The sequence below is a fragment of the Corythoichthys intestinalis genome, chromosome 10, assembly GCF_030265065.1.
Source record: "Corythoichthys intestinalis isolate RoL2023-P3 chromosome 10, ASM3026506v1, whole genome shotgun sequence".
Lineage (NCBI taxonomy): Eukaryota > Metazoa > Chordata > Actinopteri > Syngnathiformes > Syngnathidae > Corythoichthys > Corythoichthys intestinalis.
The window spans coordinates 53156414-53179099 of record NC_080404.1 but is presented as its reverse complement, the minus strand read 5'-3'; the positions used below and the strand labels follow the sequence as shown (position 1 = coordinate 53179099).

At 42.0% G+C, this 22686-nt stretch overlaps 2 protein-coding genes across 3 annotated transcripts in view; one reads left to right on the top strand and one right to left on the bottom strand.

Annotated features, from left to right (window-relative positions):
• The window catches only part of LOC130922668 (high affinity choline transporter 1-like), a 38797-nt gene extending 17938 nt beyond the window's left edge, over positions 1–20859 (bottom strand). Inside the window, exon 1 of the mRNA XM_057847581.1 lies at positions 20784–20859. The gene's annotated coding sequence lies outside the window, so the exon portion shown is untranslated. The remainder of the gene's footprint in view (positions 1–20783) is intronic.
• LOC130922784 (kinesin-like protein KIF20B) overlaps positions 1–22686 on the top strand; it is a 37309-nt gene that overhangs the window by 3164 nt on the left and 11459 nt on the right. For both annotated transcript variants that reach the window (XM_057847827.1, XM_057847826.1), the window contains exons 3-22: positions 160–375; positions 855–993; positions 1055–1288; positions 3016–3216; positions 3280–3391; positions 4223–4294; positions 4364–4510; positions 7762–7924; positions 8164–8250; positions 8330–8449; positions 10792–10928; positions 10997–11108; positions 12340–12521; positions 14211–14349; positions 14417–14539; positions 16164–16224; positions 16285–16410; positions 17645–17757; positions 21331–21486; positions 21566–21733. In XM_057847827.1, coding sequence (XP_057703810.1) covers positions 160–375; positions 855–993; positions 1055–1288; positions 3016–3216; positions 3280–3391; positions 4223–4294; positions 4364–4510; positions 7762–7924; positions 8164–8250; positions 8330–8449; positions 10792–10928; positions 10997–11108; positions 12340–12521; positions 14211–14349; positions 14417–14539; positions 16164–16224; positions 16285–16410; positions 17645–17757; positions 21331–21486; positions 21566–21733 — 2808 coding nt within the window. The remainder of the gene's footprint in view (positions 1–159; positions 376–854; positions 994–1054; positions 1289–3015; positions 3217–3279; positions 3392–4222; positions 4295–4363; positions 4511–7761; positions 7925–8163; positions 8251–8329; positions 8450–10791; positions 10929–10996; positions 11109–12339; positions 12522–14210; positions 14350–14416; positions 14540–16163; positions 16225–16284; positions 16411–17644; positions 17758–21330; positions 21487–21565; positions 21734–22686) is intronic.

The window sequence follows — 22686 nt, the reverse complement described above, 5'->3', positions numbered from 1 at the left end:
ACATGTTTTCAGCTTTCAGCGCGTCATCGCCATGAAAAAATTGTTCGTCGACAAAATATTTTCATTATCGCCATCGTTGACGAAAACAACACTGGTCAACGGTACACAAAGAGTTCATTGTTCTGAGTCATTGTTGTTTTTGTTTCTTTTGTGGCGCAGCCCGGTGGCTCGGAGGAGAAAGAACACGTGAAGGTCTACCTCCGCGTCCGACCCCTGACGGCGACCGAGTCGCAGATACGTGCCGGCTTGGGCATTTGTTCAGAGGGCTGCTTGTCCGTGGAGCCGCCCGATACCATTTTGGTCAGACCGAAGTCGGCCAACCTCGGCTCCGAGAAAGTCTTCGCGCACGCAGCTCAGCGCTTTCAGTTCTCGCAGGTCGGTTTCGGACCAGCGTTTTGTATTTTCTGTCGAACTTTTCAGTCCAAATAGATTGGACGTATGGCGCCGTCAATGACATTGAGAGATGAGCATTCAATGCCAGTCCTCGTTTCAATTAATTGGACGTATATCGTTGTCAATGGTAAGCAGTGACTTGATTTCCGAGTCACTGTAGAATGTCCCAAAACAACAGAAAGTGAGAAATGCCCAAAGTCAGCAGGAAATGTTCTAAAATGTAAAGGAAATGACCCAAAATCAATAGGAAGCGACCTGTAAGTACCCTAAAATCGACAACATAGTGATCTACAAGTAATGCATTACCTGCCTTGGACAACAATACACGTCCAATTCATTGAAACTGGGAGGACTGCCTGTTAATGCTCATTTTTCAGTGCCATTATGTTAGACTTCACGTTCCTTTTCACTGGAACGGGGAAACAAATAGCCTGCAGTTACACGCTGTTGTTCCTGAGCAGGTTTACGGTCCGGACACCAGCCAGAAGGAGTTGTTCCGAGGAACGGTCAAGGAACTGGTCGGACATGTTCTCCACGGAGGGAATTCTCTGGTCTTCACGTACGGTGTGACCAACGCTGGCAAAACCTTCACTTTTTTAGGTGGGTATCCTCTCTCAGTCATCCCTTCACAGGGTTTGACACGTCTCTCATCCCCTGTTAGGGACGGACGACGATGCCGGCATCCTGCCCAGGTCCCTGGACCTCATCTTCTCCAGCTTGGGGGAGAAGGTCTCGGACCGCCCGGACGTCAAGCCCCATCGCTGCCGAGAGCTCGTCAGGCTGAGCGAGGAGCAGCGAGCCCAGGACGCTGCCTTCAAGGACAACCTGCTGAGACGCCTCAAAAGCGGAAGCGACAGCACATTGGGGAGCGACGACAGCAAGACATTCTTTCAAGGCGAGTTTCTTTGTGTACAGTTTGGATCATTTCATGTTGATTTTAGGGTGCTTCCAGGTCACTTCCGGTTAGGGCTGGACGATATGGCCTCAAGTAGGTATCACGGTAAATTGAGCAGATTTACCTCGATAACGATAAATTCGCCAAAGTGGACTGTTGTATCATTTGAAAATCTGAATCAATGCATCAAATACAAATTAACTGTTTCCCGTTGATTTATTTACCAGCTTACAATTAAAGATTTACAATTGTACATGCAGTCTAAACCTTAAGTATATAAAAAAAATCTTACAATAACAAAACAATAAGAATTCAAGTATGAACAATTAAAACAGCTTGTATGACTTGAACAATGTACAACATTATAAAAATTAATACGACGACTGTGCAATCATGACATTGTAACAAAAATGACTTACAGCTTGAACAGTATACTTCAAACAGACAGCTTATTGTTAATGGCTGCTGTGACATGATTACTCAACACAAGTGTTTACTTCAAGGTTTTAGGTTTTTTTTTCCAGAGCATTTTTTAATACATAAACGCACACATGCAACCCCCCCAGACACACACACAAATTAAAGCTATATTGCTCTTTTGTCAATGAAACATTTAAGATTTTATGATGGCAGTAATGACACAGAATAAAGCAAGCACGTACAGAAAAATAGCTGTGGCCATTAAACGGTCATATTATTATAGGCTTCACTGTTGGATTATAATTTATGCTGAATGCTTTACCATCATAAAATACATCACAGAAATCGCACACACACACAGATGCAAAATAACGCGACATGTTAATTGCTAGGTGCAGTCCGTGCCTAATCCACTCATTAAGTTCAGCCGTTTCGGTAAGGTTAGGGCCTCTATCCGACTCCATGAGGTTCATTAGTAGTGTTAGCCGGTAGCGTTAGCCCGTGGCCTGGCTACCAGTAGAAAGCACCCTCTCCTGAAATCGTGAGAATCAGGGAGGAAAGCGGGTGAAAGCCCGTCTGGAAGCCGCCAAGAGTCTACTTAATGTCAGGTGAAAGTTTGGCGAAGCTCCCTTAAGCCTGACTCCATCACGTTTGCTTGTAGCGATAGGCGCTAGCGTTAGCCTACCGGGCTTTTGTGTGTTTGAGTTCCTGATAACCAAGTGACTCCATACGTAAGCACACTGACTGCTTTCTTAAACGGTAATGAACATAACCGGACAACACAGAGTCAAAGCGGGATGAAAAGACTATATTTTCTTGTTTTATTAAATTACCGACATTGTCAAAATTACGTCGGTCATCGTGAAGAATTTCAGTAACGGTAAATTTTGTGTGTACCGCCAGGCTCTAGATCCGGGACATTCAAGGTTCCCTTCTTGTGCATTTTGGGTCACCTACTTTTTATTTTAAGGCACTTCTAAGTAACTTTTTATTCATTGGTCACTTCCTGTTTAATTTGGAGTATTTCCTTATTCGATTCCTTTATTGTTAATTATTTGTCAGTTTCTGATGATTTTTGGGCATTTTCTGACAATTTCCTGTTCATTTTGGGTCACATGATTTTGGACATGAAAATCAACTGGAGTGAAAAGCAGTATTTTTGCATGTCATGTCTTTTTGTAATTCATTGGGCACCAACAACATTTATAGACGTCCACATTTGGACCGAGAAGCTCGGCACCGATGGAATGATAGAATTGTCAAATAGTTTTCGGTGAAGCGTGACCGCCTGCGTCTTGTTTTGTCAGACTCTGCGTGGCTCCGGGAGACTGCGGAAGAGCGACTGAGCCTGGGAGAGGAAGCCCACGACAAGTTCTCCGTCTGGGTCTCCTTCTGCGAGATCTACAACGAGAACATCCACGACCTCCTGGAGGCGGCGCCCGGCGGCACGGGCCGCAGGACGGCCCTGCGCTTGTCTCAGGACGCCCATGGCAATGCCTTCGTTAAAGGTGGGCCGGCGCTTTGTCCGTCCTCCGGATTGACAAGCGTCTAATGTGTCTTCTTCTCGGCAGACCTGCGCTGGGTGCAAGTGGACGACGCCGATGAGGCCTACAGAGTTGTCAAGCTGGGCAAAAGTAACCAAAGCTTCTCCTCCACAAAGATAAACCAGCTTTCCAGCCGAAGGTTTCCAACACACACGCACGGCATCCTATTTATTTTTTATTTTGGGGGGGGGGGGGGGGGGGGGGGTAGGTATTAAATATGAATTTATACAAAGTAAGGATGTTCCAATCATATTTGCTTTTGAGTCCTGATCCAATACCTTACCAGTGAAACAATAATGAATAATCCCTTAATTTGTTATAGAGTTATAGCGAAATTCTTTGTGACCTTTGACCTCTTGACCCCAAACTTGAATCGCCTCTTCTACGTGATATTTCAACATATCCTACAAATTTGATAATAACCCCTATAGTCATTCTTAAATGTAAGAAATTCCTTATCTGACCTTTGTGACCTTTGACCTCACGACCCCAAAATTTAATCACCTCTTCTGTTTCACATTATAATAATTTCCTGCAAGTTTGAGCCTTGGCTTTTTGTTCTTGAGATATAACAAAATTAATTTTTCTAACTTTTGACCTTTTGACCCCAAATTGAATCCTTTTCTGTTTATACAATGTTATAATCATATCCTGCAAATATTCTAATCACTTAAATTGTTTTTGCGAAATTCCTTTTCTGACTCCCATTTCATTTGATCTCTGTAGTTGTTCGTATGTAGTCACGAAATTATTTTTCTGACGTCTGTGACCTTTGACCTCATGACCTCATAATTGAATCACCTTCACCCTTTATTTTTTTGTTTTCTTGAACACAAACACCAAATACCTAAGCTCCGCCTTCCGTAGATAATTCCAAAATACAGATTGAACGTATAAACACGATCATTGAGCGTGTAAATAATCCAGTTTTTTAAGCTAACTTTGTGGAAAATTGCCTTGAATTTTGCAGTCACAGCATCTTCTCCATTCGCATTCTGAGGACAAAGGACGGGGAATCTCCACCAGAGGTCGCCATCAGCGAGTAGGTGGACCGCCTGCCGCCTCACTACAACAGCGCCGCTAACGGCGACTTTGTGTTGTTATCGGGCAGGTTGTGCCTGTGCGACCTGGCCGGCTCGGAACGCTGTGACAAGACTCAAAACCAAGGCCAACGGCTGAAGGAGGCGGGAAACATTAACTCCTCGCTGCTCATCCTGGGAAAGTGCATCAACGCGCTTCGTCACAACCGCAATGCAAAGTGTGTGCCGTCTTCAGCGTTTTCGTGTGAAATGCCATTTTTAACTAGCAAAAGCCGTATTTGGGTTAACGCAAGTGTAGTAGTAGAGTAGCTAAAAATGCGCTCAGATGCATCCAAGTCGCTGTACAGGGTATACGGTATGCGGGTCATTAAAAAGTATTAAAAGTCTTTGAATGGATTTGGTCAAAATTCAGGCCTTAAAAAGCATTAAATGTTTGAGGCATTAAACAAATATTAGGGCTGTCAAACAATTAAACATTTTATTCGAGTTAATCACAGCTTAAAAATTAATTAATTGTAATTGATCACAATTTAAACGATCTCTAAAATTTGCCATATTTTTCTGTAAATCATTGTTGGAATGGAAAGATAAGTAAAGTAGTGATTGAAAATACAGTGGTACCTCTACATACGATCACTTCGACACACGATCTTTTCGACATCCGACGTAAAATTTGAGCCGCCATTTGTTTCTACATCCGACGAGTTGCTCGAAATACGACGACATGACAGCACTGCAAACGAACGCACGGTGGATTTTCTTGTGTGAGAAATCAACACAGTTTTCAAAAAAAGTTGATACAGTTGGAGAAACAAGGAAAAAAGTAATGCTTACCTTTGAAATGAAGATGCAAGTTATAGAAAAATATGAGCTTGGGGTGCGCGTCCCTGAACTGGCTCAACAATATAGCTCCATGGTCCTCTTCCGACCACCGTTCGCCACTATTTATAAGTTAAGGTGACAATTATTATTGTGGTAACATTGCCAAGGAAATCGCCAGCTTCGTCACGTTTTTATCATTTATTTAAGAACTTATCCAACACAAAACGCCCATTGTCTTAAGCAGTTGACTGCTCTCAAGAAAACGAAAGTATTATCTCTACCGCACCGACCTATCTCACTATGACGTCAGCTTCGCGGTGCGTTCAGGGACAGTAAAAAGTGGCCGCCATATTAGAATCCAATTCGTTACATTATTTACAGGAATAATTATTAATTATTCTTCTTATTATTATATTATTCTGACTTATTTATTTATAACTTATTTGTTTTTCTATGTTTAATTGCCATTTGTAACAGTGCCAGCAGTATTTATTAAGAATTTAGTGTATGTTTTTAGGCTTTGGAACGAATTAATGGAATTATAATGTATTCCTATGGGAAAATCCTGCTCGACATACGACCATTTCGACTTACAAACAAGGTCCTGGAACGAATTAAATTCGTATGTAGAGGTACCACTGTACACCACAAGGTGTCAATGGCGAGTTTTAAATTACCGTATTGGCCCGAATATAAGACGACCCCGATTATAAGACGACCCCCTCTTTTTCAAGACTCAAGTTTGAAAAAAGACTTTTTGAACACCAAATTAATTTTTATACAGAAACGACCACGGAAAGCTTTTCTCTGACTGTGAGCATTTTTTAGGCGATCTTTTTGAGCTCTACATCTCCGTACATTACACTCTGTGACACCATATTTCACAGCCGCTTTGCAGTTGTTTGAAGACACCGCCTCATTTATCACCATCAACTTGAAGTTCGCGTCATAACTTCTCCTCAGCTGCCGGTGTTCTGCCAAAATGTCCTACATCGGCGAAACGTCCTACATTAGTCGAATTTGACACCTAAATTACTACCGTGTGCTCTAAACTTGTTTTGTTTAGATGCATACAGGAATAACGTACTAAAGAAATGCCTGCAGAAAATACTTAAATGTAGTTATGTCAAATAAGGACGGTTTAAATACGCTACGTGACTAATGTGGTCAACTGCTTCAAAGCTAACACAAAAAAACACAATGGTTAAAAGTATGAGAGGGTAATACATGCAAAAAGTATCTTTGAGGCTGTGAAAAGGTTCTAAATAACTAAATAAAAACAAAAATAGTGAGTACTCGCCGCTTCCAACCGATGTGCGCATGCGTGTGAATGCATATGCAAGCGCCCTGAGCATTGTGTAGGACGTTTCGCCGCGTAGTAAGGAATGGCCAAACACCGGTTAACCTGGCCAATCTTCGACCCACTTTTCTCCAAATTGTCGCGAAGTTTCTCCATTTTCGGTTATCTCTTCTATTACCGGTATTTTCTTCTCTTTTCCTTCTTACCACTTTCTTCTTCATGTCAGGGGTTCGCTTTGGCCGCCCGAGTCGCGTTCAGCATTCGATTCATTGATGACTGGCGCCATCAAGCGTCGTGAATGGGTATATGTCTAGGCCGCAGTTTTTTTTTTTTTTTTTTTTTTAGGCCGCAGTTATAAGACGACCTCCTCTTTTTCAATCTTATTTCAGTGCAAAAAACATCGTCTTATATTCGGGCCAATACGGTAATTAGAGATCTAGGCAAGGCTAAGTCTGATTAAGTTTTATGTGTATTTTGCATTGCTATTTTGTTTGGGAATGCCAGTTCTCTTTGCATTGAGCGCTTTTCTTTTTGTGAACATTATTTTTTTTGAGAGATAGGAATATTATTTTTCTTGTGCTTTCACTAAATGATACTGTAGCGACTTAACTGTTCTGCCCAAATGCATGATTGGAAGTTGGGCAACCATGACTGTCAGTGGTGGCTGCAAATTGTATACAGTATGTTCTGCGTTGTGTTCAATTAAGGGTGTAAAGTAAAAGATCGTCAATGAATGCCTGTGTCCACTCGCATTTCTCTGCCTTTAAGCTCCAAATGTGCTAAAACTGCATCATTGTGAACTGTTCGAGGCAACGCATGAAAGGGTCATTCCGTGCATGCGTTAATTGCGTCAAATATTTTAACGCGATTAATTTAAAAAAATAATTACTGCCCGTTAACGCGATAAATTTGACAGCCCTAAAAATATATAAACTTGATGGTCCCATTTTTTTAAATTAATTTTTTTACATTTGTTATTCGACTTGTCTGATATTGGTGGAGCAGCAATAGAGCTGTACATTAGTGCATTGCACCTAGCTTGAACTCTGCTTTTAGGGAAGAGGCAGGCTTGACAATAGTCATTAAAAAAAATTAAATGGGGGGGGGGGGCAACCCTGAGAATGCTCGATTTTCTTTCTGTGTGCTAAATGAGCAGTACTGTATTTCAATATTAATTACATGGCTGAGCGTCGGGGCAAACTGACCGTTTGTGTGTGCGTCATGCATTGCATTCAAGTGAATGTGCAGTAATTTAGTACTTTTTCATTACCATTTTATTTACATTTATATATTCTTTATCTGTTTAATTTTTTAAAATTCATATTTGACTTTTTTTCCCGTATTCAGAGCACCGCAGCACGTGCCTTTCCGCGAGAGCAAGCTGACTCATTATCTGCAAGGCTTCTTAAGCGGCGGCAGCAAAGTACGCATGTTGGTTAACGTCAGCCAATGCGCGTCAGCCATCGACGAGACCCTTCGCGTGCTCAAGTTCTCCGCCTTGGCGCAGAAGGTTTGCGACCGATCGCCTTGCGCAAAAATCCCGCCACAGTTTATGGTCTCATTTTGGGCTTTCTTGTTAATTTGGATCCACTTTCTGTTCATTTTGGAGCATTCCTGTACAGTTTTAGTCACATTCCCTGGTCCTTTCCTGTTTATTTTTGGTCACCTGTAAATTTTGGGTGACTTTTTTTTTAATTATGGGGTATTCCAGGGTCACTTCCGAGTCACACTGGCATTTGTTGTCTCTAGGTGGTGCTCGTGCCCAGCCGGGCCCCTCCTGCCCCGCCCAACAAGGATCCGAGGATTACTCAGATTGACCAGGACAATGGACCGGAGGTGGGGGGCGTGGCCTGACGGCGTCAGCTTGCAAGTCCTCTTTTTGGGCTCGTTTGAATAATGATGTTGCGGTCCCCAGGAGGAGGAAGGTGATGAGGAAGACTATGGTTCAACCAAGCACATGATGTCTCAAAGTGAGGACGAGGACGACTTTGAGGACGACATTCAGGATGAAATCATCAGTGGAATGACAAATGAGGTTTGTCCATCAGATTAAAAAAGCTTTGAAAATCTTTTTACCCAAAAGTCTTTGCACCATTCACTGCAGCAAAGACTTTCGGGTGGTATCTGTGGTTACCTTGTTGATTTTTTTATTTTATTTTTTTTTTAAATGAATGAAATTGTGGTAAAAGTAAGCACTTTTTCTGTCTACTAAAAGGAGACTGAAATCTTTTGTTAAAGTGATCCTCTAACTTAAATACATGTAGGCTCTAATAAACCACAATTGTTCTCTTGTACTAAAATATTGTTGTTAGAAACACGTAAAATGTTAAATCAATGGCAACATTTTATAATATTTAGTCCATATTTTGACCATTGGCGCCATGGTTTGCGGGCTCGCAGTGATGACATCATTGGTATCTTTCGTGTTCAGCAATTGCTTATTGCTGCCTAAACTCACGAAGTAAAATGCCACGATGTGCTGCTTTTGGATCCAATTTCCAGTCAAATGGAAACAAGGGGAGTGAAGTGAGTGGTCAAGATGGAATTATTATTTTTACTGAATAAATGTGCATAAGTGGAAGCTTCTCCCCCTTTTTGATCCCTGTATGCACGCATCCTACCCACCACGCGTTACAACTAGCGCCCGAACATTTTTCCTGGATCCTCAGTCAAGTAAGGGATCTGTCTATTTTCTGGATCCGACGGTCCCACCGCGTCTGCAATTTTGGTTTCGGATCTGTCCATTTTTTTTATTCTTCGGTCCCACAGCAGATTTTCGGATCAGTCTATTTTGTGGAATCGACGGCCTAATCGCAGCTGCGACATTCCCATGGTATCAGTCTATTTCCTGGATCTTCGAGTGAGTAAAAAACGCAGATTTGGATTACTATTGCTTTCTTTTTTGTTAACTATTCTTCGTGGGAGTTTTCCCCAAATCATACTAAATAATTAAAGCACCATGGCACGCTACAGTGACGACAGTGACTCTGACGTGGACCTTACAACAATGTTGGGAGTTCGCTAGGGAACGCGTGTTTGCGTACTGCTGAGCTCCCGAGTGAAGAGTGGTCAAGGTGGAAATATTTTTTGTGAATAAATATGCATAAGTGGAAGCTTCTCCCCTTTTTGGTACTTTTATACACGTATCCTAGCTACCACGCGTTACAATGTACAAGACATGGATTACACAAGGTGTGCTCTTTGGCCTGTACTGTAAGCACACGACAGCTCTGGATGCTAACATAATTATATCTACATTATTATATCTATATCTATTATAGCTACATAATTATATTTGGATAAGTTTGAAAACGCAATATGCTTACCTTGAATATCTGGTAATAAAACCGAGGAGCATACACTCTCGCTCCCAACCGGACTTCCCAACAGGACTCTCTCGCATCACCAGTTTTGCCCAACTTTTGTCTTATCAGGTATTTGCTGCACGCATTTTTCCCTGAAGCTCGTCTTGTGAACGACCGACAGTGCTGTCCTGCTCTTCACTTTTCAGATCTGGTTCAAATAGGAAGGGTAGAACTGACGATATGTTGGGAAAGCGTAACGAGTGACAGGCTGGAATTTCCGCAACGGGACCAGTGACGTCACGCACTGCGACGTAACAAGAATGGCGACCTATCACTTAAAATAATTTTACAAACTTTATTAAAACAAAAACATTAAGAGGGGTTTTAATATCAAATTATTATAACTCATTCTAACATGTATCTTTTAAGAATTACTTGTCTTAAAAACAGAGGATCCCTTTAAGTCAAATATGCAACATATTCATTCAATCTTCTGAACCGCTTATTTTTATACAGCAGTTGCGCTGACGCAATTCAGACGTCAACGTGTACGTGTGGCTCCCATTGTTGTCTTTTCTGTTGAAACTGGGATGAAATGGCTCTTTGATTGTTAAAGGTTGCCAACCCTTGCCTTGGACTCACTCACTGAGGTTCAATTGAACACAGGTTAAGAAGCACTGCCCTAAATCAACAGGAAGTTGCCCTTAAATGCTAGAATCAACAGGAAGTGCCCCGAAACCAACAAGAAGGGACCCCTAAATGCCCATAATTCAACAGAAAATGACCCAAATTCAACAGGAAGTGTGCTGAAAACAACAAAAAGTGACCCAGAAATGCCCATAATTCAAGAGAAAATGAATCAAATGTAAGTCCGCCCTTACTGAACTTAAATCAAAAGGAATTGAGCAGACATCAACATGAAGTGTCCCTGAAAAGCCCCAAAATGAATAGAAATAAACTGCACGTTACTCACTTACATCACTCCCCGATACCAATGCTGACATTTTAGCGCTGTACCGCTAACAATAACAGCATTGGTGCAACGCTAATTTTCGCATTCCCTCCGGAGCAGCAGGTGGCGCTGGTGAGGCGCCTCCGCCTGGAGCTGAGGAAGGAGCGTGCGGAAAAAGCTTCAGCGGAAGCTCGCGTCCGAGAGGACCTCGGCGCAGAGTTGGGCGGATTGGTCGCCAAGATGCAGGACGACTTCACGTGAGTTTGCTTGGCAAAGACGGCCGCCACGTGGGCCACGGCTTGATGCCAGAATGCTTTTGTTGCAGCGAGCGGCTGGCCAGAGAGAAGGAACTCTTGGAGGAGCGCGCGGAGGAACGTCTGGAGATATTCAAGATGTTGACTGACAAGATGGCAGCCTGCACTGAAGATCACCATCAAGTCAGGCCTTTTCCACTCATTTGTACTTATTTTTTCATGTTTCTTTGTGAAGTTTGAGCTGTGTACTGCCATCTAGTGGTTGAATTTGCAATTACATGCCAAACAGCACAAAAATTCATTTGACAATCTACAAAAGAAACAAAAGACCCTTAAAAAAATTCAAAGCGAGTAAAATACAGTTTTTTTTTTTTTTTTGGTTTTGTTTTTTTAGTCGCATAAACGGTACCTAACCCTTAGAGGTGGGAATCTTTGGGTACCTAACGATTCTATTCGATTACGATTACGATTCAGAGGCTCCGATTCGATTATAAATCGGTTATTGATGTCACCCAAACCACAACCCCCCTAAATAGTTTTTTAAAAAAAATCCTATTAGGCTAAACCAAACTAATATTTCAGTATCAAGTTAATAGTTAAAAACATTAAATAAAATACTCAAGTCCCCATTCTGTATCAGCAGCTTTAAACTACATTCAATTAATTTAATGACGTGAATCAACCGTTAAAGTTGATAAAATTGCTCCTGTTATTCCATAAATTCCCTTCTGTTTACTTACAACATGTCAGTTTTAAAGCTGTTTCATGATTTATAGATTCAAGTCAAGATTTTGCCGATTTAGGAGTACTTTAGATAAAAAGTGAATTAGGTCCGCTACAACAGAGCCTTCTAGAGAAGTCTACTGCTTTAAGATGGCGGCTGTTTACAACGCGGGAACTACTAAACAGCAAGTCTGTCACTTTGCATCTAGTTCTCTTGATATGGTCTAAAACCGCCGTCGTCTGTCATTTAGCATCTAATTCTACATATATGTGATAGCTACTATAGCCGTATGTGGCCGTATGTTTGTAGCAACTAGCAACTAGGCGTTGTTTGAACCAGCTGTCGGCCGCAGTCAGGTATTTTTATATCTAGCGGCATAATTTGAACATGATATTTGCTCTCGGTCCGTTCCTCATTGCGTCCCGAAGACCGCGCTGACTGTGTTTTAGTTCTGCTTTACCTGGTATAATTCAATAATCGGAATTTGGATGTTTGTGAATCGTTCTCGAATCTTCCACGGCCAAATCGCAAATAATCTAAGAATCGGAAATTTCGCACGCCTCTACTAACCCTTGCCATGTCAGGATCCCTTCCCCCCCTAGCAGCGTCAACGCTATCCTGCAGTTTCTGATGGTGTCAGGTCCCACTTCCTTGTTCTCATGCTGCTGCTGCTACTGAATTTTGATGCAGGAAGCAGAGAAGGAGGCCCAGATGGCCGCTCTGCGTCAGGAGTTAGGGGAAGAGCGTGAAGAGGCATTGCGGGAAAGTCGGCGGCGTGAGGCGGAGCGGAGGCGGGAGCTACTGGCCGTGGCGCACGAAGCCATCGAGCAGAAGGATGCCGAGCTGGAGAAGAGGGCGCTCCAAATCGCCCAGTAGGTCATTTACATTCTTATGAAGGCGATAGACGTCCATTCATGTGGTGTCAGATCATCCAATTCATTGGATGCGGAAAGGTTGGCACTCGGGTTGTGACAAAATATCGAAATGGTGATATATTCATGATGCTTTGTATCCCAAAAGGTTATTGATATGCTTCTCTGCCAAGAATCGATATATTGTTTTTAAAAGGTGTTACAAAAGGAACCAACAAGTTGCTACCAAAATCTTCCACTAGAATAGTCTCTCTTAACTCAGTGGCTGCCATTGAGGGCGCTAGACGCCGATAATTTTAAAAAGGGCGACTGAAGGGTGTGTTCCAACTATAGAGGGATCACACTCCTCAACCTCCCCAGTAAAGTCTATTCAGGGGTGCTGGAAGTTGAATCTTGGATTCAGGAGGAACAGTGTGGTTTTCGTCTCTGCCGTGGAGCAGTGGACCAGCTCGACAACCTCGGCAGGGTCATCGAGGGTGCATGGGAGTTTGCCCAACCTGTCAACATGTGTTTGTGGATTTGGAGAAGGCGTTCGACCGTGTTCCTCAGGTAGTCCTTTGGGGATTACTTCGGTAGTACTGGGTACCAAGCCCCTTTGTAAGGGCTGTTCGGTCCCTGTATGACCGGTGTTTTGCCAGGAGTAAGTCCAATATGTTCCCAGTGAGGGTTGCTCTCCCCCAAGGATTGCCGTTTTTATGGACAGAACTTCTAGGCGCAGCCGAAGCATTGAGGTGGTCCCATTTGGTGGCCTCAGCGTTGCATCTCTGCTTTTTGCAGATGATTTTGTAGCTGTTGGTGTCTTCAAGCCGTGATCTCCAACTCTAACTGGAGTAGTTCGCAGTCGAGTGTGAAGCGGTCGGGATGAAGATCAGCACCTCCAAATCTGAGACTCTGCACCGGTCCGTGGCGGTGAAGGAGCAGCTGAGCCAAATGGGGAAGCTCTCGATTTACCAATCGATCTACGTTCCTAAAGTCATCTATGATCACGAGCTGTGGGTTGCGATTGAAAAAACAAGATCCTGGATACAAGCGGCTGAAATGACTTTCCTCCGTAGGGTGTCCGGGTTCTCCCTGAGAGATGAGTGGAGGGTGAGAGGCCCGGTCATCCGGGACTCTGGGTCGTGTCGCCACTCCTCCTCATTAAGAGGAGCCAGCTAAGGTGGCTTGGGCATCTGATTCGGATGCCTCCCTGGAGAGTTGACCGGGCATGTCCCACCAACGGCACCAGAGACGATCCAGGACAGGCTGGAGAAACTATGTCTTTCGGCTGGCCTGGGAATGCCTTGGGATTCCACCAGAGGAGCTAGTTGAAGTGGCAGGGGAGAGGGAAGTCTGGGGCTGCTGCTTCCACGACCTGACCCTGGATGGATGGACAACCAATCCATTTAGACTGGGAACGTTCATTCATTGCAAGCCAGAGCATTCGCAGACAGTCTTTCCAAGTTTACTGGTCATAGGTATAAGTGACACGGAAATGCCCTTAAATAAGCAGGAAGTGACCAAAAATTCATAAGAAAGACCTGGGAATGCCCCAAAATCAACAAAAAGTTATTATAAATGAATAGGATGACCCAAAATGAACAGGAAGTGACTCATAAATTCCTTGAAATCAACTCATTGATTGCGCAAAACCCGTTTAGGATCACTTAAGCTATCAAAAGATGATTTTTAATTTTTTTTTGCCTCCAGACTGGAGGACCTTTCCAAAGAGAACTCCGACAAAGTCAAGAATCTGACGCTGGACTTGGAGAAGAAGGAGGAGCTCTGCGGCGAGTTCCGAGAGAAGCTGGCCGACTACAAGAAGCAAATCCAGCAGGTCCACAAAGAAGTACGTTCAAACTGTTTGCTGGAGCCGAGAATTTGGAGGGTCGCGCCTACGTTTGCCTTTCCCGCAGATCTCTGCCACCAAAGAAGAAGATGAGCTCCTAAGACGCAAAATAGGCGATGCCGAGAAGCTGAAGAAGAAGCTTCAGGCCGACCTCACAAGCAAAGACAGAACAATTCAACAACTCAAGACGGTCAGTCTATTTCAATGCTGTTCCATACTGCTTGCATATACAGTATATATACAGTGGGGAGAATAAGTATTCGATACACTGTCAATGGGAAAACCTATTGGCAGTGTATCAAATACTTGTTCTCCCCACTGTGTGTGTGTGTGTATATATATATATATATATATATATATATATATATATATATTAGTGCTTATTCAGTCTTGTCTGTGTTTTCCGCCATATAGACTGAATAATCACTTTCTGCTCTTGCACCCCTCTTTAAAATGAACTGCTGTATTTTAAGCCAAAAGAACTTGTGTTTGATAGAACAATATGTCGATATGCTGCCATAGCAGATTCATGGCGCACTAAGCCTCCGAACTATTTTTAATTAGTCCGTTTTACCCTGAAAACCCCCGTTTATAGATGTCGCGCAACCGCTTTTGTTTCAACCTAGCCATAAAAAGAATAAGTAATTATATTTATTATTCAAAATGTCTGTCATTTTTAGCTTAAAATCATGAATTGATGTCTAATATTTAGTTTAAAAAAAAAATACTTTAAAAAATTATTCACTTGCATATTTTTAACTTTTAAACGAATTACGTCACAGTGAAAAATTTGGCGTCTGTAAAAAAAGTACGGATATCTACCTCATAACTATCGCTTAACTGTATTTTTTTTGTGACTGTGATATTTTCCCCGTTATGTTAGATGATAAATAATCGATCCAAACAAAAAAAAAAAGGAAAAATAACGTTTAAAAGGGTAACTATATGAAAAAGAAAATCTCAACCACTCCTTGTTGTCTGCGATTTCTGCATCGCAACCCTTGTCATTTCACCATGTTTCACCCATAAAATAAAATTTAAAAAATTCAGCTGTGGCCATTCACAGCTGTGTCTTGACACTCGGTGATACATGCTACATTGAGTTTTTGGATCGAAACAAGGTAAGTACGCGATAATATCTCATTAAAATCGTGGCGTCTTTAATTCTGCTCTTGCGTGCTCTCGTTTCCAATTAGGGTTTTGCTGTTTAAATTTTTTTTTTTTTTTTAAATGCCCTTCTGTTCAAAATTTTTGTTGCCCCAGGAAAAAAAAATATATATAAATATAACACCATTTACCATTTACCATTTACCATATATATATATATATATATATATATATATATATATATATATATATATATAAAATATAGTAATGCCAATGCAATGGATTTATATAGTGCTTTTCAGGACACTTTACAGAAACTTTACATTGCATGATACTTTCATTTCACACTCGAAGGTGGTAATCTACTGTTGTAGCCACAACTGCCCCAGGGCAGTCTGACAGAAGCGAGGCAGCTAGTTTGCGCCATCTGACCTCCATCAACCACTCGTTTTCACACAGGAAGTAGGGTGACGTATCTTGCCCAAAGATACAACAACGATGGGCACAAGTGGCAGCTAGATTCAAACCCCCAATCCTTCAATCAATGGGTGACCTACTCAATCACCTGCACCACCATTGCAGATTAAATTATAATTGAGATAATATAAAATTCCACTGTAAGATCAAACGAATCGTGAAATTGTGGCGGATTTCCGTCGACATTTCAGTGAACCGTCCTACATTGGTTTGGCTATCATCTCCCTCAGGATCAGGCGGCAGAGACCCAGCGCAACGAGAACCTACGGTTGTACCACGAAGCTTGTCGAGGTGAGTGAGCACCGTCCGATTGGCGCCTCCCCGCGCTGACTGCGCCGGTCACACCCGCAGAGCTGGAGGCTAATCGGCGGCTGGCGGACGACATGCGCTCGACCCTGCTGGAGCAGGAGGAGACGCAGGAGCAGATGGAGCGTGCGCTAGAGGAGAAAGTCGAACTCATCCAGGAACTCCGCCGTGGTAAGACCGCAAAGTCACGTCTGCACTCATTTGCTCCTGGCCCTCCCAATTCAAATACGTTGGACGTCAACTAATAATAAACTTGTCAATGGCACTGAAATAGTTCATAAAAACTACCGTATTTTTGGACTATAAGTCGCACCTGAGTATAAGTCTCACCAGCCGTAAAATGCCCAACGAAGAGGAAAAAAACGTATATAAGTCGCACCGGAGTATAAGTCGCATTTTGGGGGGGAAATTTACTAGATAAAATCCAACACATCGAACAGATATGTCATCTTGAAAGGCAATTTAATATAAAAATACAATAGAGGACAACATGCTGAATAAGTGTACAGTATGTTACATGATGTATGAACAACAAAATGCGAATGTACTGTCCTCACCAGGACGCTACGGCTCGGTCCTGGCTAAACAGCGAGCTAAACTCCCAAATGACGATGCTGGACGTCCGTATAATTTGCTGAATCAATTTCATCCTCGATACCAAACAGGTTCGCATCAACGTAAATAAATGATAAATAGGTGCTATTACAGCTATTACACAAACGGTTAGCATGCGTTCGCTAGCATTAGCACATCGTTCAAACAACCACACAACTGGCTCTAAGTGTCTGATTGCAGGTGGAAAACACAACAACAACAGAAAAGATGATACACACAGGTGCTGCCTCTGTAGAGATATTTTACAAGCATAAACAATGAACGTAGTTTCGCAGCCGAGTTTCTTTCTCTCGCCCACTCGCTCAGATGCTGTATAGCTGTCAGTCTTCTTCTGGCGTGTTAGCGCTCTTCTTCATGTAAACAAGTGCGAGCACGCCCCCACTTGGGCGTGAAAGCGCCACAAACTAAAAGCATGCATTTCAATATAAAAAAGTCAATAATACAATTAAACACACATTGCCAAATGCAGAATGTGGCCATAGCTCTTAAGAGTTATTCACATAACTATAGCATAAAGAACATGCTAACAAGTTTACTAAACCATCAGTGTCGCTCCAAAACACCAAAATAACGTGTGAAATTATTAACACATTAAGATATCATTTCACATAAGTCGCTCCTGAGTATAAGTCGCACCCCAAGCCAAACTATTAACTATTTAACTTTAGGTTTTTATTCATGTAGCATCAAAAATGCATCAAGTATTGTTTTTTAAACTGAAAGTGCTTGCATCCTGACACCGGTATGTAACGTTTCCTTTTTATTTTTTATTTTTTATTTTTTTGACTAGAGTTGGAACAAGTCAAGGAGATGTCAACGGGGCGGAACGGCGAAGACGACGTGTTGCCTGACGTCACGGTGACCCGAAGGGAAGACACCGTTCTCGCTCAGGAGAGTCTCAAGGTCACCTGCGGGATGTTATTTATTGACTGTCCCTTCGGTTAATACTACCAATGTTTGACCGCGTGCAGTGGTCGAGTCTTCCAGTAACACTTTTTTAATGCTTCAGCTTTAAATATTACGAAAAAGTATTGCAGTAGTGCAGAGTTGTGGCATTTTTACAGAGGGATAAAGCCACACAATAAAGCCATGGGAAAGAGTAATTGAAGCTAGACTGACAGCAGAGGTGTCAGAAGAAGCTGCATTGTGTCTTTGTAGATCTGGAGAAGGCTGATGACAGGGTGCCCACAGAGGAGCTGTGGTTTTGTATGAGGAAGTCTGGAGTGGCAGAGAAGTATGTTCAAGTGGTGGAGGACATGTTTGAGGACTGTAAGACAGTGGTGAGGTGTGCTGTTGGTGTGACGGAGGAGTTAAAAGTGGAGGTGGTACTACAACAGGGCTCAGCTCTGAGCCCCTTTTTGTTCTATTGTAATGGACAGGAATACAGATGAGGTTAGAAATAATCTCCATGGACTATGATGTTTGCAGATGACATTGTGATCTGTAGTGAGAGCAGGGAAGAGGTGGAGAAGAAACTCGAGGGGTTGAAGGTTTGCCCCGAAAAGGAGGGGAATGAAGTTTAGCCGTAGCAAGACAGAGTATCTGTGTGTACAGTGGTATGAAAAAGTATCTGAACCCCTTGGAATTTCTCACATTTCTGTATGAAATCACCATCAAATGTGATCTGATCTTTCTCAAAATCACACAGATATTTTAACAAGGATAGTATGCAAACAATGACAGAAGGGGGAAAAAATAACTAAGTGAACCATCACATTGAATAATTTGTGCCCCCCCCCCCCCCCCCCCCTTTAACAGCAATAACTTCAACCAGACGCTTCCTGTAGCTTCAGATGATTCTGGCACATCGATCAGGACTAATCCTGGCCCTTTGTTTTCCACAAAACTGCTGTAGTTCAGTCGGATTCCTGGGGTGTCTGGCATGAATTGCTGTCTTGAGGTTTTGCCACAGCATCTCAAAGGGGTTCAAGTCTGGACTTTGACTTGGCCACTCCAGAACGTGTATTTTGTTCTTCTGAAACCATTCTGAAGTTGGTTTACTTTTGTGTTTTTGATCATTGTCTTGTTGCAGTATCCATCCTCTTTTTAGCTTTTGAATTCATTGTTCCATTAATGATTGCAAGTTGTCCAGGCCCTGAGGCAGCAAAACAGCTCCAAATCATGATGCTACCTCAGTCATGCTTCACGGTGGGGATATTGGTAAGCTGTTCCAATTTTCCTCCACACATGACATTGTGTGTTACTCCCAAACAATTCTCTTGTTGCAGTATCCATCCTCTTTTTAGCTTTTGAATTCATTGTTCCATTAATGATTGCAAGTTGTCCAGGCCCTGAGGCAGCAAAACAGCCCCAAATCATGATGCTGCCTCAGTCATGCTTCACGGTGGGGATATTGGTAAGCTGTTCCAATTTTCCTCCACACATGACATTGTGTGTTACTCCCAAACAATTCAACTTTGGTTTCATCAGTCCACAAAATACAAGATAATACATTTTTCAACCGATATCGATAAACGATAATTTCCTGCCCCTTCCACCCCATAACTGATAATGTCACGCCGATAATTCTATTCAAATATGTATGTAAAATTTTAAAGTATACAAAGATCAAATGTTACAGTGCAAAAAATGTAATTTAGTGCTATTTTTTTCCACATCAAATGTGAACAAATAGTAAATTCCAACATCTAAACAATGGCAATGACACTGTGTAATGGTAAGCTTTTGGCAACAATTACTTAGAGAGTAAGCACCCAAGTTGCACAAAAACACCTTTAAAAGTAAGTCATTCCTAACATATCACATTACTACACTGCAAAAACACCTCCTTAAAACTAGCAGAATTGGACAAAACTGTTGATTGCGCACATTTGGAGGCTAAATCAAGTATATGATTATCGGATTGCACTATCGGTTGAATTTCATTTTATCTGGATTATCTGCGTGACGTCATAATTGCCGTTATCGGCCGATAATTATCGGTGACCGATATTATCGTGCATCTCTAATGAAAACCTATAAATGTTTGGGTGGTTATAGTTAAAGCAGACACCGTTTTTTCATCTGTGTGATTTTGACAAAGATCAGATCACATTTGATGGTGATTTATTGCAGAAATGTGAGAAATTCGAAAACGTTCAGAAACTTTTTCATACCACTGTAAATGGGAGGCACCCAAGTGGAAGAGTAAGGCTACATGGAGAAGAGACCAAGAAGGTGTAGGAGTTAAAGTATTATGCTCAACAGTCCCAGAGCAATGGAGAGTGTGGAAAAGTAGTGAAGAAGCGTGTACAGGTAAGCTGAAATTGGTGGATAAAAATGTCAGGTGTGATAGAAGGGTTTCAGCTAAAATAAAAGGAAAGGTTTTTAAAAATGTGGTGAGACTAGCGATGTTGTTTGGTCTGGAGACAGCGCCACTGAGGAAAAGACAGGATGTAGAGCTGAAGGTGGCAGAGATGAAGATGCTGAGGTTCTCTTTGGAAGTGACAGGATGGATAATGGATAGGATCAGGAATGAGCATATCAGAGGGACAGCGCAAGTCAGAGAGGCCAGATTGAGATGGTTAAGGCATGTCCAGAGGAGAGATAGTTTGTGTATTGGCAAAATGATGCTGAATTTCCACATACCAGTCAGGGGGTCTAGAGGACAACCAAAGAGGAAGTTTATGGATGTAGTTAAAGAGGACATGAAGGTAGTTGACGTGAGAGAACAGGACAGGGTTAGATCGAGACAACAGATTCGCTATGGCAAAAAATTAATTACTTCACGGGTGGATCACGAGATTGTCCACGGGCTATAAATTATAAACCACTTATTAACAGAAAAAGTCAGAATACTGAATCTTTTTTTTCTTTTCATTTATTTCTTTACAATTTGACCAAGATTTTCCCCAAATGAGCATTAAAGAATATTTGTATCGTTGTTACCCGGACCGAGATTCCAAGTACTTAAGTTTTGGGGTGCTTACCTTGCGGCGAAAACTTGTGATGATGAGTTTTTTTTTACTTTTCTTCAACCAAAAATGCCCGTGGCTTCATCAAATTCCAAGCTTTAACTGCTCTCAAAATACCTTTGACATTGATTTACTAGTCCGTCCCCGCCGTGTGACGCCATGACATAACAAGACACTTTAACACATTACTTATTATATTTGTCTACCCACATATCATAAGGCTAGACTTTTTTTCTCTCCATCTTCTTGTTCGGCTCTTCGTAGGGCACGCGCAATATTCTTACTGTTCCAACTTTGAAACTTTCCAGAAATTTAGTTCTAACAATCGAGTAATTTGATTAGGAACATATCATGCGTTGCAGAAAACAAAGGCTTGCTAAGATTGTACTTTCAAAAGACCATTAAATGCGTATAAACAATAAAAATTCCTGAGTGTTTCTTCAAATTATGCAGAATTGCACTCTCATTTAAAAATAAGTTAAAATAACTGAGCTTAGCCTAAAACAGTATAGTTTTTTTTGACCAAAGTGTATTCATCATTTTTTATTTTGAATGTCGCCAGCTTTCGGAGGAAAAACACGAGGCGGAGCGGCTCAAGTGGCGGGAAGAGAAGCTGTCTCTGATTGGTCAGATTAAGGAGGCGGAGCAAAAGCGCAACCAGGAAGTTAAAAAATTCGCCGAGGACCGGGAACGCTACCTGGCGCGGCAGGCTCAGCTGGTGAGCGGATCGGAGCCTTCGACCGTCTGACCTGCTCCATGAAATATATGACTGCTTTGATTGACTAAATCCATCTCAGGAGGCGGAGCTTGTGGATAAAGAGGAAAAGATGGAGAGCTGGAGGAAGGAACGAGACGTGCTGGTTGCCGGCCTGGAAGTGCAGATGAGGAAGCTCCTGGCTAGCATTGCCCAAAAAGACCAGATTATTCAGCAGCTACGCTGCAACAGCACACAGTCGCAACCAGAGGTCAGTATTGCTATGCATGTTTTCTAGTGAGCTTGACTCTTGAACTGTAGTTTAACGTTGCGTATTTTTGCTTACCCACCCTCTCTCACTGTCGTTTTTTACGAGTAGTTTGCAACACCGACACGTTGGGGGGGGTGCATCAATAATCGATTTATAATCGAATCATAGCCTCTGAATCCTATTCGAATTGTTAAGTGCCCTAAAATTCCCACCCACCTCTAATAGTAACGCGTTACATGTACTCCGTTCCATTTACTTGAGTAACTTTTTGAGAAAAATGTACCTCTAGAAGTAGTTTTATTAAGCCATACTTTTTGAGATTTGTGAAAAAAAAACACCACTCTTACTCCGCTACTTTGGGCTACACAAGAGTCGTTACATTTTTCCTCCTTATTTTGCATCTTAGATTTATTTTATTTTTTGCTAGCGATGCTATTGCCAAGAGTAGCGCTACTAATTTCACCAATGAGACGTTGCAGCAGTAATCACATGACTCCATTACATCAATAAGACACAAGCTTGCCGTTCTATGATCACGCAAGCCTGTTCCATCGAGTCTTTAAAGCACCGTAACAAATGAAGTATTTGACATAGAGCGCTGCCCTCAACATAAATAGAAAGCACGGATTTACAACTCTCCTAATTTTTACTTAGCACTGATTGACCACGGAAAACCGGAGATATGATCCTTTTAATTTCATAATAGTAACTATTAAGGAATTACAGTATTCACTATTCAAAGTAGGAACTATTTTCTCCACTAGAGGGCAGGGTACTCATGCTCTTTGGATGAATAATGCTTCATTACTGTTTTTTTTTTTTTTCTCCCATTCATTTTTTTTTTTTTTTTTTTTTTTTTTTTTTTCTTTGGCTTAATGTTGTTATGCAATGGGTTATTGTACACTATCATTATGACAACAGTTCATATAGATAAGTTTGTGCTGAGAGAAAAA